The 16,550-nt window shown below is 40.1% G+C and overlaps 1 protein-coding gene across 3 annotated transcripts in view; it reads right to left on the reverse strand.

The window, feature by feature from the left end:
- Positions 1–2,522: 2,522 nt before the first annotated feature.
- The window catches only part of DOK7 (docking protein 7), a 41,637-nt gene continuing 27,609 nt past the window's right edge, over positions 2,523–16,550 (reverse strand). The window contains exons 9-11 of one of the 3 annotated variants that reach the window (XM_081207707.1): positions 14,560–14,631; positions 12,901–13,050; positions 2,523–2,873 (exon numbers count right to left, since the gene is read on the reverse strand). In XM_081207707.1, the coding sequence (XP_081063833.1) occupies positions 2,866–2,873; positions 12,901–13,050; positions 14,560–14,631 (230 nt within the window). In that variant the 3' untranslated portion in view covers positions 2,523–2,865. Of the gene's footprint in view, positions 2,874–7,622; positions 10,066–12,900; positions 13,051–14,559; positions 14,632–16,550 lie in introns of those variants that run through there. The other 2 variants (XM_081207705.1, XM_081207706.1) reach the window with 2 other exon arrangements.

The raw sequence follows: 16,550 nt of genomic DNA on the forward strand, positions 1-16,550 counted from the left end.
ATGGAGTCAGCTTGTTTTCAACCCAGTCTCCAGAATGGCTTGAAGTGAACCAGCCCTGTGAGTAGTTTGTCATAAGACTCTGGTTTCATTTGTATGCCATCACTCAAACCACTTTAGGTTTTTGTTGACATACAAAATTGCAGTCTGGACTACATGCAGACTAATTTATTTCCACATTTGATTTGCAACAGCACGTTTTTAAGATAAGCAGGCACAGCCCCATTGGATGGGTTGTTTGATTACCGCCCAAGTGGGCTAGTTCTTTGAACAATGCCCTCCCCCCCGGGTGGAGGTGGTTTTGCCCCCATCTCCCTGGAAGCACAAGTCTCTCAGCATAGGAGCTCTCCTGCTGCTTAGCCAATGAGAAGGTGGCTCCTCACCCCTAACCTTGGTCCGAGGGAGCTGTAGCATGGCATGTATAGTGCCTGATGTCTGAATTACTTCTGGCTGCAAGCCTGAGAGCCAGTGGCAGAGAGAAAGGTGGCAGCAACAATAGTATATGCTCAGGACATAAGGTGTTGTTAATTTGGGCTTACTGGTTAACCTGAGAAACAGTATTATTCTGATATAATGAACAAGGAATTGTAAAGTCTTTTTACATCTGAGTACAACTCAAGTTATTTCGGCCAAGTTGCAAGAAGCTGCAGAGTTTGCAGAGGAAAGATAAAGGTTGTAGTGTCGGGGGAATGAAGCCCCCAGGTTCGTATGTATGAACACAGCAAAGTAGGTCACAGACAGCTTTAAAGATACACCATGAGTATCATAAACTCCTGGAACAGTATTTAATGGCTGCTTGAGATTTGTGAGTTTTCCACAAATGGAACATCATATGGCAGCCTTTTGGGTGGACAAAAATGTCACTAATTCACAACAGTATATGTGCAATCAGGTTATGCTACTGGTCAGGATTTAAAAATTAATTAAATTAGAAAACTGCTGACAGAAAGCAGGAGATTTCAGAATGCTCAGTCTTCTGATAGAAAGTGAGAACAAAGAGAGCAATTGCTCTAAATCTCAAAGAGCTTAGGGGGCAGACAAAACAAACCTTTGGCTTGTAGGTAAGCTCATTATCACTGTTATTGCATAAGTGGCATGGAAACACAAGCTAAGAACTTATTAGCAAAGAGAAACTCTCTGGAACAAGACCTGTCCTGCTCCCAAAGGCCTTACATCTTTCCTCTGTGCAATAGGAGCTAAACCAACACACACAAACCCCAATGTATTGTTGTTAACCGTCCTTCACTTGTTCAAATCCCATGCATATAAGGATTTATTGCATGGGATTTATTTCCGAATGACAATTTTTTAATCAAAAGTTGAGTCTAATGTGGAATCATTTACCACGACTGAAACTTTCAAATGTTATACTGCCTTACAAATGTCAATAAAAGAGGCAGGCAGGCCATCTCTTGGTACTGCTCCAGCTCTACATTTCCTGCATTAAGCCCTAGAGGGGTTGAGCTGGGTGAAAGCCTTTTCCAGTTGCAGGATTCTAGATGCTGAAGCGGAAGAACATGAAGGTTGCCTCATCAATGCTGCTGTGTTTTTCACCAGAATTTTACACAGAGTAGCTCAAAGTATCTGTGACAGACTTTCCCTGAAAAATAACACTATTATGCAGACAGAAAAAACACACTTGAACCATTTTTCTTCTTTTTACTTCAGTATACCCCTCCCCCCAGCATCCCTCAGATGAAAATAGGGACATTTCTCACTCCTCATCTACTGACTCTCCTCGACCTCCGATTTTTTGACGTTGTCCCCTGCTGCAGAGCATTTCCTATCAGAAGAAGGGTGAGTACACACTAATAGGACACAGCACATATGCCCTCCACCGTCCTTAGAAAACCCCTTAATTGCAATGTTATTGTATTTTACTCTTTGGTAGATGTACAAAAAGGGACACGGGTGGCGCTGTGGGTTAAACCACAGAGCCTAGGACTTGCTGATCAGAAGGTCAGTGGTTCGAATCCCCGTGACGGGGTGAGCTCCCATTGCTCGGTTCCTGCTCCTGCCAACCTAGCAGTTCAAAAGCACGTCAAAGTACAAGTAGATAAATAGGTATCACTCTGGCGGGAAGGTAAACAGCATTTCCGTGTGCTGCTCTGGTTCGCCAGAAGCGGCTTAGTCATGCTGGCCACATGACCCGGAAGCTGTACGCCGGCTCCCTCGGCCAATAAAGCAAGATGAGCGCTGCACCCCCAGAGTCGGACACGACTGGACCTAATGGTCAGGGGTCCCTTTACCTTTACTTTAGATGTACAAAAAAGAAAATCACACACCAATAGCAGTGGCGTAGCGTGGGGGGTGCAGGGGGGGGCGGCCGCACCGGGCGCAACATCTGGGGGTTAGGGTTAGGGGGCGCAAATCCACGGGTTAGGGGGTGCAAATTACTTGCCTTGCCCCGGGTGCTGACAACCTACGCTACGCCACTGACCAATAGATTAATTTTAGAAGGGGGCAAAGTTAGATGTGGATGCACAAAGCATTAAAAAATAAAACCAAGGCTCTTTGTTCCGTTTCTTCCAGCCCAGGGCGGCCCTGTCCTATGCCTGCCCCTCAGTCAGCACATCATGCGAGGTTGGGACACGGTGGTGGCAGCCTCTCCTCCTCCTCACCAGCACTCCAGCAGCTGCTATGAGTTGATGGAAGGAGGCCAGCAGCTCCCTCACCACTGCAGCCACCACTGCTTGGGACAAGCGCTGGCTCATCTTCCTCCCCAAGCTCAGCACTGGCGACAGAAATAGGGACATTCCAGGATCAAACCAGAAGCCGGAATGGCCTTCATAATTCTGGGACTGCCCCTGGAAAAATCAGGAGACTTGGAGGGGATTCTTCAGTTCCTCTTACTTTTGTCCATTATTTTCAGACATCTGCAGCAGGATGAAATGTGACATAATTAGAAATGGATGGTGATCTTCGCCAGGAATGGGCTTGCTTCAAATAGGTTAATCTCGGCTTGATTCAACATGGGCCCAAAATAAGTTAATATCCGCTAAGTCCCATCTAGAATGATAGCTTCAGCACACACCTGATTATATTACTGTGGATGTAATGAGGCCTTAAAGCCTCACCCCAGCTCCTTTTCCTTCCCCATAATTTATCTGGGAGCAGCATCTTCAACAGACCTTCAGCCTGTTGGCAGAATCTTGAATAAATATACAGTGGTAACTTGGGTTACATACGCTTCAGGTTACAGACTCCACTAACCCAGAAATAGTACCTCGGGTTAAGAACTTTGCTTCAGGTTGAGAACAGAAATCGGGCTCCAGGGGCGCAGCGGCAGCAGGAGGCCCCATTAGCTAAAGTGGTGCTTCAGGTTAAGAACAGTTTCAGGTTGAGAACGGACCTCCAGAACGAATTAAGTTCTTAACCCGAGGTACCACTGTAGTTCTCATAGATTGACATCTCAGAGGGATCATTAGGAACTAAATCATCTCCTGGTACCACACTTGTGATACTGTCCAAGTGATGCCCAGAAGCATCCCAGGTGTAAGAAAACATGGGAAATGTAGTTCCCATAGGTCTTGAAGACTGTGCTAGCTTGGATATCAGAACCAATGGGAATTAGCTTTCCCATGGATCTTTTATGCAATATATTAAGGCAGCCACCTTGTAAATTTGGACTGGAACGGGAAGGGAAAGGCTTGTGCCAGTCTGAATCCAAGCAAGGCCCATGCATTAGATTAAGATTGAACTTGGGTTTTGTTTTTTGAACTGGGGGAGTTCTTGCTTTTTGCACTCCCCAGTTCCAAACTTCAGCCCCGTCACTAGTTGTTTTCACATATGCAACCCCCCCCCCCAAAAAAAACACCCCACCAGTTTTATTCTTTAAGAGTTATGCAGATAAATATTCTGGCAAGTCAAAGATACAGCATATGAGGAATATAATAAGTGGAGAGTCATTAAATTTCAGTTGTGTCAGTGATGTGTACATGACATGCCAAATGAGAAATGAAAAAAGGCAGATTTCAGTTCAAGGCCCGCAGCATGAGTAACTGGTTAAAGTGTGAAGCTAAAAGGCATACTATTAAGTCAGAGATAAGAAAGGAGCGGATGATCTCTGAGAGAACAATTGTTAGTTCTATTTTTGAAATATTTTCATTAGTCACCTTAGGGAGGAAAGTAGGAGCATCTATCTGAAATCTGCAGATGGTACCAAGTCATTCTTTTGTTTGCTTCTCCCACTCCTACCTTTGTATCTTTCCTCCTGCCATTCTGTCAAGCCTACTCAGCCTTGTCCCAGCCCATGTCCCTGGCACATAGGCCACCCCACCCCCACCCCGCTATCTCACTCTCTTGTATACCTCCTAGGGATGAGGGGAGAACTAGAATCCCCTCTTCCATTCCTTTAGCATGGTCTGGGTTTGAGTAGCTCTGCACTCTAGGGGGCAGTGCTTGCCAGTGTGCCAGGGCTCCTCTGTGGACCAACATGGAGGCAAGAATACCCCAAGAGGGCTAGTGAAGTTTGCTGTAACCACAGCAATAATTGCTAAAACAATTTAGAGATATTTGTGGGATGCGCCTGTGTGTAGATGTGGTTGAGTTCATGTTCATGCAAGTAAGCACACCTATCATAGGTCTGGAAGATATACAGGAAGTTACCTTAGACCAAAAGTGTGTTTGTGCATGTATGTCTATAAATTTCTGTGCATTTGTATCCATGTACATATGTATTTCTCAAGTAAATATTTATAACCTCTGCCATCCATAGTGCTAGGCACCCCATAGGTTTTTTTAAAAAATAATAATAAAAAAAGAACAAGAGAGTACATCTGTGCTATTTTACCTTCCATGGAAGATATGTCTGTACCATGCAATACGCCCCAGAGATTTGCCTTTATTTTAGTCACCCTTTTATTGCTGAAAAGGGTTATCCAGTTTATCAATCATTACAACAAGTATAAACAAAACCAAATAGATGTTAGAAAAAGACAAAAATAATTTTAAGAAATGACATCAGATCAGATACTAGCTTTTGATATTTCAATTTTGAAAGATACTTAAATTATGAAACAAAAATGAAAATTATGTATAAGATCAATTTAGCCTTATCATGGGGAAATTATGTGCAAAGCAGAAGCGACTATGAAATAATTAACTCAGAATTACAATACAGTGCCTTCATGTCACCTTCCATCAAATAGCATATTGAAACATATTTAAAGGCATTATCTATTACTAGTTTCAGTTTAATAACAAGACAAAAAAACTGAATTACCATGTTGGATGCTCAAAAAGCATTTGATATTGTAGAGAAGCCTTTGTTAAAAAGCAGTATTAACTACATTTATTTTGAGAACTCAAGTTTGTGAATTAGTTTTCAAGTATTTATGATAGACCCATTCCTAGGATTACTCCAAGTAATAGATGGTCAGAAACAGCATTATTGGAAAGAAGAACATGACAGATTTGTTCCCTTTTGCCAATATTTTTTATTTAGAGTACTAAAATCTGAGCAATAGCAGTAAGAACTAATTAAAGGGATGCCTCTTAGAAATAAAGAAAATTAACATTAAATGTTGGTGATAGGGTGTTAATGCTATCAGATCCAGTGCTTTTTAAAAAAGTATAGCTAGATTTCCAGTAGTTAAATAAATTAAAGTAGGACATTTTGGGAAGAATCATAATACCACAGTCTTTAAAGTTATAGCTTTTTGTAAAAACCCTTGGAAGAAGAAAGTTAATTATTTCTATGTATTACTTAGCAGTAGACGTTAAAGAATTTTCTTTGAATTATTTGTGAATCAAACAGATTGCAACCGAGAACAGCAAGAATTGAATGTAATTCTAAATTGTTTTTGTTTTTACATTATGAATAAATATACCCAAATAAAGGAGAAAATGATAAAGGTATACATTAACAGGATTAAAAGATCTGGACTTGCATGCAAGATTCTATATCAAAACAAGCAAAGGCTCCCTAAATCTGTTGTGGTCTCCTCCCAACCCTCTGGATCAGATCTGGGGAGGGTGCAGGGTACATGGGGCTTAAGCAGGGTGAGTTCCATTGCACCAGTATAAATCCTTGCACTGACAGAAGAAACTAGTTGGATAATACCCTTAGAGATTCCTTTTATAGACATTCATATGGGTCAGTAAAAAACAATGGCAAGTAAATGTCTTGGCTAATCCTGTAATTCATTCCTTTTATACACGTTGGAAAATGATCCAGATTAAGTACTGTTATTGTCTCATATGCATCCTCCTAGTTTAATGATTAGGTTCAAAATTTTAGATTTGATCCAGTTCAAGATCACAGTATATGTTTAAACCTGACAACTGTGTTAATTCTTAAAATAGAATACTTCCTACTATGTATAGATATGAATAAAAATTGAGGACAATTTTTTGTTTGAAAATGTTTATTATAGCATATATTTAGTTATTTATAGTGCAACTCCATGCATGTCTTATCAGAAGAAAGTCCCATTGAGTTAAATGGAACTTACTCCCAGGTAAATTATTGGAGTTCATCCTTAGTGAGCAATTTTGGAATACAGTGGTACCTCTAGTTGCGGACTTAATCTGTTTCGGGGTGCTTTTCGCACCCTGAAAAATCTGCAACTAGAGCGCCTCTTCCGTGCATGTGCGATCGAGCGCTTCTGCACATGCGCGAGGTGCGCAGATCACTTCTGTGCATGTGCGCGTGGCGAACCCAAAGTAAACACTTCCAGGTTTGCCGCGTTCATAAGGTGAAAGTCCATAACAAGAGCGGAACGCAACTAGAGGTACCACTGTACACTGGAACTTGGTTTGAAAAATTGTTAAGTGTACTTACAAGATACCATCTAAGGTATACAGTACTTGGTTTAATGGTAGAATGGGGAAGGGAAAATGAAAATGCATTTACGGAAAAGGTCAAAGTATTGTGAAATAGAAATAAACGGAGAGCCATAGGTTTGAGCCATGAATTTTTCTGGGTGACTGAAATATAAAACACTGAATGGAGCAGGCCAGTTTTTCCACACACAACATGAAAAGAAAAGTGCCTGTACATTTTGCTTCATATCTCAGGCTTTACAAATAAAGCCTAGAAACATACCTGTTTAAAAATGAAAGCTGGGTATCTGGAGAACATTGTTTTTTATTGAGGTGGGAGTGTCCCTACCCTGCTGAACACCCATGTGGAGAACTGTATTTCTGAAAGAACTCCGCTTTTCAATTTCAAAGGCACTGATGGAAAAATCATTTTATATTTTTGTATAATTGTTATAACTTCCCATCAGCAGAGTTGCTGCTGTTTGTTGGAAGAAGAAACTGCTTCTTGTTTTTTAATTTTTGTATAGTAGTACGGAGGCAAAAGCTGATCATAAAAAGTGAAATTCACATCAAATGTGAATTTCAGTGGTATCACAGAATTCTGGTTCTTTCACATTATAGTATGCTGTGTGAAATGAAGCATAGCTCATTCTGCCTATCTAGTAGCTATCCTGGGAGTTCTCACCTGACAGGCACAACTGGAGGCAAAAAATAGTGATAAGTGGTCAAGTGGACAATTCTTATACTTAGAAGGGGGTATTATTTGAATATTATGAGATTGTTTAACTTTCTCTTTTAAACCACTGCATTGCCAGGAACAACTTTGAATAATAGCAGTTTGATACAAAAAGACACAGCAGTAAATTATAAATAGTAAATTGTATTAGACTACAGTTGAATATAAAAACATTTATAGAATTAAAGGCTCAGTTGTACCAATCCTTCAATACAAAGTACAGTGACATTACTGACTTTCCAATAGATAGAACACTGTTCTCTAAGTATCTGCAGCTATACTTGCAATAAATGTTATGAATTCGGGTAAATATTATTTTGACTACTTATTTGCAAGAGTAAATAAATATACTGTTTATGGAATACTGTTATAGTTGCTAAAGCCCAGAGTGCAATGCACTAATAGCTGAATTGTGTCAGTAGTATTAGTGCCACTTTTCATAAAATAACAACTTCTCTGCTTGAGAGCACCTCCATATTTTAAGTATTCAGTGGGAAAGTTGTATTAAGTGGGAAAATACATGTAAGACATTATCTCAATCAGAAAATGGGACAAATTAAAACACTGAAATTAAATGAAATGAAAACAAAGGATAGACACACTTACTTCATTTGGGCCCACAGAAACTGAAGGCACAAAATGTCCATCTAGCTGAAGATGGATTTGCACATAAGCAGGTTATAGAAACAACACAGGAAGCCACATTGTTGACCCAAAGGTCATGATCAAGCACCCCTGTGAGAGTTTTTGTTTCAGCCACCTTTTGAGGCAAACTTGGGAAATCGAAATGCAAATCTCTATTTTCAAAAGGGGCCATGGATTCTGCATAAACTATCCCTTACAATATTCTATAAAATCATGTGACAGTTTCTTAGGATGTTGAACCAAACTCTAAACTACATGAAATAAACAAAGTGAGATAAACAAAGAAAGTGGCGCAGTCATGAAATGTGGACAGGAATAATATATTAACCTGTTTCAGTAGAGTAAATAATAAATTGGATTTGACGGAGGGGAAGATGGCAGAGATACCAGTTCATTCTACATGGTACCGCTGAATCCAAAGTCACTAGTTACATCTAATAAAAAAAGAAAGCCAGGGTGTTGCTTTAGTAGAAAAGTTAACTTGTAAAAAACCCCAAAAACCCCAGAGGAAGTCATTGACAGCATACCTATTTTATCAAGAGATGAGGTTGCCATAAATGTTATTTTTCAAAAGTCCAATTCAACAAGCCAACAAAGAAGAAAGGTGGTGTATCCACAGATAATAGGAATCCACCAGCAGAATGGGGAGGGAGGCAATTTTTATTTATCAAATTATTTATCTCCCAAAGGAGTCCAAGGTGGCATTTTTGGAGATTTGCCACTGGCCCCACCCCTGGTCCATTCCTCTGACAGACTTCCATCAGCACATGGCTGCCACTGAAGACTACCCATAATGTTCAGCGTAGCTGGTGTGCCTTAATTCTGCAATTTCTACTGTGAATTACGGACTGCAACTTGGTTTATTCCAGGTGTGATTGGCTGTTGCTTTGCTGTTCAGCATTGCCTCTACCGTTATGATTTTGTTTAAGAACTGAGCTAGTGTGCTACAGCACTGAGGCACCAGCTCAAAGGCCAGTATGTGGGCTTGCTGTTGTCCCTTACGGTGCTTCCAGGACAAAGTGGGACAGTAGAGTGGCAGCTGCCTTTGGTCAGGCAAGTAGCAAGTAGGTGTGTGAGCCTATTTTCCTGTGTATCTTTTCCTGGGAAGTGGAGCAAAGCTTCACTTGCCATGCAATTAGGCTTTGCCTGCACTGGCAATAGTGTTGCTGCTGCAACTATTAAAGAGAAACTGTTTGGTAATATCTTATTTCTTCATTATAATTAATAATTACGTTTCCTATACAACTCAAGAGTTGCCAAAAAACAGAAATATAGAGGCTGGAAATTTAAAGCTGTTCTCCAACAGTGATTCTTATGAGAAATCTGTCTTTGACTTTTGAAAAATAGCATGAAAAGCTACCTTAACTCTTAACAAAACGCAGCATTCTTGTCAATACGCATGCTGTATAGACCAATATTTAATGTATACTTAGCTACATGTACATCCTTGTTAACACACAACACATTCAAATGTCTTTAAATTAAATGCTACAGCTTGAAAATCATTTGTATTTGATACCTGATTTGTCAAGATAGTAAAAAAATTACAACGTAAGTGATCTGTCATACATGTGTACAACCAATGTTTTTACACACAAACCCACACACCCCATGCTACCAGTTTTCCAATTGGAAATGAATAGATTGGAATGAATCTGGTACAAATCTGAAAACGATGGCAGCGTTTAGTTAAATTAATAAACTCATGAAACATTTACAAGTATTATGTTAGGGGCAGCTATGAAGAGCCTTTCTTCTTCTGTTCCAGCTCTTGCAGACGCTCTTCTCTGAACTGAGCGTGTTGTGTCCCTACTTTATGAGCAGTCTCTGTCGCTGTAATGTCAATCTGGGCATATTTAGTTGATCCACTCCCTGTGGCAGAAAAACATTGCCATGGTTATAACATCTTCATGTACTTTCACCTAAGATAATTAGGTAATAATACAATAATACTCAGTTTGATGTCACACACAGCACAAATAATAACCACACCAGAACTTAAAAGCTATAATCTTTGTTACTGGAAAACATAGCATCAAGAAACAGTTAAGCTCTTGTAGCTCAGAATCCAAACAAACAAGTGGAACCTACAACATAATGTTGCAGTGCTATCAGCACTTCTGTGGGAACGTTCAGGGATGCAGGAGAGGATATATTGCTTGATTGTATCCTTTCCAACTTGTGTTAACAAGTTCTACAATTTAGCAGAGTAACATTCCCCTTTTTAAACTTGCACAGCAGATGCGTTTGCTCTGGCTCGCTAAAGCCTCTAAAATAAGTTACCTAGTAATTTCCCCTTTAGTCCCTCATAAAAGAAATAGACACGATACAGTCTTCTATAAAAGTATAAAATGAGTTTACTCACTCACATTCTGTTCACAGATGGATCCCAGAAAGCAGACTTAAGTTACAAAAGTAATATACCTGGAATCTATCCCATAAAGAGATAGTCCCTTTGTCCTCTCTTGGCTGGAAGCCAAGGGAGCATCTTAGGCTAAAAGCAGATGTTGCTTCTTTGATGAATGTAGTCAGAGAGAGAGAGAGATGGCGGCCAGTCCTATGCTTTTGTTCCTGCACAGGTGAGGCCGTGCCCACCTCTGGCCACATGTAGAGAAAGCCTGTCCCAGGCTAGGAGGAAACAGAAAATTCCAACTGGCTGGTCCAGACACCCCCTTTTTATGTCCACCTTAGGGATGTTGTACTTGACTGCTCTGTGTTTCACATCCCACAACTTCCCCATTAGTAGTGCTCCTGCTCAGGACCATCTTTCCTTCCACATCGTTTTCCTGCTGGAAAGATGCTTGTCCTTCTCACGAAGCAGACCCAGATGGGCTGCTCTGTACCCAATGGGAAGACGGAGAGCATCTTGTCCTGCTGGACACTAGTTTGCTAGGGTCTATGGGGCACTGCCCCACAATCAGCTGCCGCCTGTTTGCTTTTGCACTACCAACCAGTCCAGGAAGTATCACTACTTGTCACTTTCCTTCTCCTTAATCTCAGCATTGCCCCTGTAGGGATGGAGAAAAAGCTGGAGCTGGTTTGGACTGCCAGCCATTGGTTCTGTTGGTCTCTTTGTCTTCCACGCTGCCAGCCCTAATGAGTATCAGCAACCGCTGCTTCCTCCCTAGCGAAGGAGTTGTAAAAGGTTCTGAAGATATGCAGCTGCAGAACCCTACTGTAGGAATGCACTTTTTAAATACAAAAATCCACCAGAGCTTTTTCCTTCCTCTCTTCAGTTACTTCCTTCCAACCTTTCTTCCTTCTTCCCTGCCACATGAGATGAGCTGACCACCCTATAATCCTGACCTAACCTGTGTTTTCCTGGCTTCCAGCTGCCATCAACCATGCTCTTTTCCACATTATCATTTTTAAATTAATTTTATTAAAGGTTTTCAACCTAATATATATACCATAAAATTCCAATTAAACTAAAAATAATAATAGAAAACAACATACCAAACAGAAAAAAACCTAAACAGAAAAGTAAAATAAAGCACACTATCAAACTCCTCTCCTCTGGCCCCTTCCCATTGGTATTCAAACATATCAGATCTCTTGACCTCCACTCAGTCCTCAGTTCTCCGATTCCTCAACATTTTTGCTCCCTTAGATATGGGTCACATCCAGAATGTCACTATTCTGTAGGAGGGATTTCACTGCATATCAGAAATGAAGGTTTGCTCAATTAAAGTGCTGTGTTGTTCTGGGCCCAACAAATACACTTTTAAAAAAACATTTTTTTTTGCGTATAGCAAAGTAGCAGGGAAATGCATTAAAAAGTGTGGGATAATGGTTGACTGATGGGAAGATGTATAACTTCTGCACAAGCAAATAATGAATTTAAAGAAGATATTGTATCATATATTATACTGCTACTACTACTACTACTACTACTACTACTACTACTATTATTATTAATTAAATTTGTATACCTCCCTATACCCGCAGGTCTCAGGGTGTAAGTTTTGTGCAACCAAATCAGGATGCTCCATGAACAGATAATTTAGGAGAGCCAACAGTTGATCACCCCCTCATTTCCCTTGATGACTGTGATTCTGTCCTCAAATGGTTATCTTCCTAGTTGTCTAATTACTTCTCCAATATCTCCTTAGGGGGAACCCTTCTGCTACTCTCCAGTGAGCTTCTTAAGAGTTCTGCGCTATTCTCTCTAAATACTTAGAGAGGGTGGTATGTGCCAGGGTAGTATGGCTTCCAAGAGCACCTACCCACTGCTGACAGACAGCTCTACACCCTTGTGCAAATTAATTGAAACAAAGCATGTTTTCTATCTGACTCGTAATCCGGTACTCAAAACAAACACGAAAAGTCAGTTGATCATTATGGTGTCAGAAGCCTGCAGCCTATAGAAGGAATGATGCGCTCGCCACAATATATTGAGGTTCTGCGAAAGAGAGTTATTCCAGAGCTGGAAAAGAGGTATCCTGACAGTACTGGGATATTGCAGCAGGACTTAACCCCCTGTCACACATCGAAAGTGGTGAAGAAATTCATGACAGAGCAGCAAATAAATAGCTGGAGATTGTATATTACTTGAAATCAAAGAGAAAAAATAAAGCATGTGGCAGTAGTGCATTGGAGCTAACAAGTACCCAATAACCAGCGGTGATTGATGCATCTGTAAAAGGTGACCATGCCACAGTGTAGCTTTGCAAAAGCCCCTTTTGATCCCTGGAACAGCCTAAAATGTTATGCAAAAACAGCAGAAACATGCTTCAGTTGCTTTCAAAGATATTTACCTCTTATGCTTGTACTAGGTTCCTGAAGTTCCAACTCCATGTAATGAAGCTGTTTCTTTGATGTGGGGCTGGTAGGAATATTAACATAGGTTGCCATTTCACCATGCAATCGATCAGCCATTGGCAGGTCTGCTGAATAACCTACTGCCCCTGCCATGAGAAGGAACATGCTTTTAAAAGATACATTAACTTAAGCCCCCTGAAGAAGTAAAAAGACATCAACTTGGGTGTAAGACAAGAAGGGAAATCTTTGAATTCACGCACTCATGGAGTTCTCCTGTTCATTTCAACAGAGGAAATGGATTCTCCTTTGTGATATGGCTGAAAATTAATGTGCCAACCCAAGCATACATGAGTTCCATGCACACTCAAGAGTGCATACAGCTGTCAGTGGTATTACAATGAGAGGGTAAGACTGCATTTTGAAAGTGCCCTTGCTCTGCAGGTACTGAGAATCAAACTAGACATGAGGTTAAAGTACATCTTTGCATTTACAGTGGAAGTTTAAAAAAATGCAAATAGCATCAATTGTCGGGGGGGGGGGCAATGATAATGATCAGGATTGCAGCAGGTGGGGGTGGGGAATATAACCCTTTCCTCCCCTGTTATGGTCCTGAGGTACATTCCTTCCTCTGAAGCTTGTATTTGCATTGGGAGGAAATTACCCAGTAAAGGGCAGTGGAATAACTTACGAATAAAAGAACTTCTACAGATTCTCCACAAAGATTATATTGATATATGTGCTTAGAAATGAGGAAAAGAGGACTAGGCAAGGCAAAGGTCTGATTAAAGTTGGGTATTCTATGGAAAACGAAACTCTCTTGGGGTGAGGTATGCTTTGTAATACTCCAGGGAACCCTCCCTATATGTTCATGGCTTTTTCATTTAGGAAGTAGCTCACGTTGTTCCTCCAGCAAGTGCCTGCTTGGGCCCTAACCATATCCCCAGTGCTTTTTTTCGAGAAAAAGAGGTGCCAGAACTCACCATGAACACCTCTTAGAATTGCAACGGCACACCTGAGAGGGGCTGGAACTGAGTTTCTGAATATCCCCATTAAGGGTTTGTCCGACGCCTTGTGTCATTTGTGTTGAATGGTTTCTTTACATGTAAAGGTTCATCATTGTTCCACCCGATGTGTGTGTCTTTAAGGGGCCGGAGCAAGGGCCAGAGCAAACTAACGAGACCCAGCTTTACAGCTGTGAAACATAGCAGGTGCTGCTGAGTTGTACTGATTAAACTACTGTTTAAATTGTTATAGTTTATAATTATTGTGTAATGTTTTAATTCTGACTATCGGTCGAATAAAGAAATTGATTGATTGATTGATTGATTGATTGATTGATTAAACTATGTCAGCAATTGGGTAGAGTATATAAGGAGCAGCACCTAGCTCTCCCATTACCCTGGGGGATGGGTTGGTGGTTGGGTCTGGTTTGTTGATGTATTTAGTGTAAATGGAGTTTTTGTTTTTCTTCTTTAAGTTATTTTTGAGTCCCTTTTTAATGCATGGTCTCCCTAGCAAGCTCTCTGCAGCGCTACCATACTGCAAAAAGGCAACAATTTGGAGTGTTCCCTCGCACCCATTGAACTGAATCTGTCTGCCTATTCATATGAAATCACCACCAGTCTGTGTACTCTGCTGCAAGTCAGTTTACTCACCAGCTTCTTCAGGATCAGATGGAGCGCCAGACTCTGTAGGTGGCATCATAAATTCATAGCTTCCTTTAGGACCTAGAGCATACAGAAATCTATACATTAATATTTTTTTGGAAGCCGCCCAGAGTGGCTGGGGAAGCCCAGCCAGATGGGCGGGGTATAAATAATAAATTATTATTATTATTATTATTATTATTATTATTATTATTATTATTATTCCAATTTTAAACAACAATATGGACAGTAATAATAACGCACAAGTCTCAATTCTTTAAGTTTCCTTGCAAAGGATTAAAAAATGTGGCTCAGTCAAGAAATATGGAGATTATCTAGGAAGTATTACATGCTTCTAAGAACACTTTGAAGGGAATAAATACTACCATCGTTTGAAGAGTTTGCACCGTGCGCTAATCGGTCATGGTGCATGGGGTTCGGGAGTGCTGTGATACTTGCAACCTTCCCAGAGTCTTTTAAGACAGTCTACCTAACTGAATGACAGTAACAGCAGACACATCTGATTAGAAATGGCACAGCGCCACAGAAGGACTAGTTCACCTCAATTTTATGCGAGGGGACACCTGGAAAATCAAAACTGTTAAACCTATCAAACTAGAGAGAAAAGTTTGTCATGGTACTTTTTAGAATTTCTACAAGGGAACAGTTGCTTTCCCATATGGTGCAATCTGCACTTCAGGATCAGTACCACATAAGATGGACATAAAAATGAACTCCAGAAGATCATCTGTAAACATTTTCTTATCTTTCATGGAGCTTACTCCTCATTAAACTTCGTTTTCTAAAGTAATTCAAACATAATTAATTCATCACAGGAACTCCAAGGACCGAGAACTACAGCAAACATTGCTTTGACCCTGGGGATCCTACCAAAACCAACATTCCTGTGATGAAGTTCTTCACAAAAGGTCTTCCAACTTGTAGTTTAAATGCAAAGATTACTGCCTGTGACTTTCCACACACGCAACCTTTCCTATCTGAATAGAAAAATAAAGCATAACTATCTATCTCATATAAAATACTGACTACTTGCTTCTTTGACCTAGGTTTGTTTGAGGAAATTGCCTCTCCAAATACTATGCCTATCTACTTGTAAAGTTTGTCCTTTGTTTGCTTTCAGGGACCAAAATACTATCATAGAAGCACCACCTGTTTTAAAAACATCTCCAACTTAATACTAAAAATCATTTATGGTTCTATTGTGCCCAGTTGCTCAAAATAAATTGCTTTGTAGAGATATTCATGGCAGTATGGCAGTAATAGATAAATCATTTTTTTTTTTATAATAGTTTTTTATTTGCTTTTTTCCAGGGTAAAAATACAACATCAGTAGCACAACAAAAGCGGTTTTAGAAGAAAGAAAAGAAGTTATAAAGAGAAAGAAGGAATTCACTTTTTCAGATCAATTTTCATAATCAACCAGACTTCCCCACGTCTTCCATCCCCTGCTTTCTTTACAATAAAAAATAAACAGCAAATTAATACCTTATTTCAATTGTTTTTGTGTTTTCCTTTGGTTATATAATCCATAATTTATACGTTTCAAAGTCTTAAAACTTGGTTTCTGTCATTTACCAATTTCAATACTGAGGCATGTTTTTCCAAAGCACTTAGCAAACTCTCAACATTCATATAACTTATAATGTTTTTGTAAATAGTCCTTAAATTTTTTCCAGTCCTCTTCCACTGCATCTTCTCCCAGGTCTCGGATTCTGCCTGTCAATTCGGCTAATTCCATATAGTCAATCAGCTGCGAATGCCATTCTTCCAGCGTGGGTAGTTCCTGTGCTTTCCAGTATTTAGCTATAAGAATCCTTGCTGCTGTGGTTGCATATAAGAAGAAAGTTCTATCTTTTTTTAACACTCTCTGGCCCACAATGCCCAGGAGGAAGGCCTCTGGTTTCTTGCAAAAGGTGTATTTAAACACCTTTTTCAACTCATTATAAATCATTTCCCAAAAAGCCTTCACCCTCGGGCAT

The sequence above is a fragment of the Podarcis bocagei genome, assembly GCF_964188305.1.
Source record: "Podarcis bocagei genome assembly, chromosome: 9".
NCBI classification, from domain to species: Eukaryota; Metazoa; Chordata; class Lepidosauria; order Squamata; family Lacertidae; genus Podarcis; species Podarcis bocagei.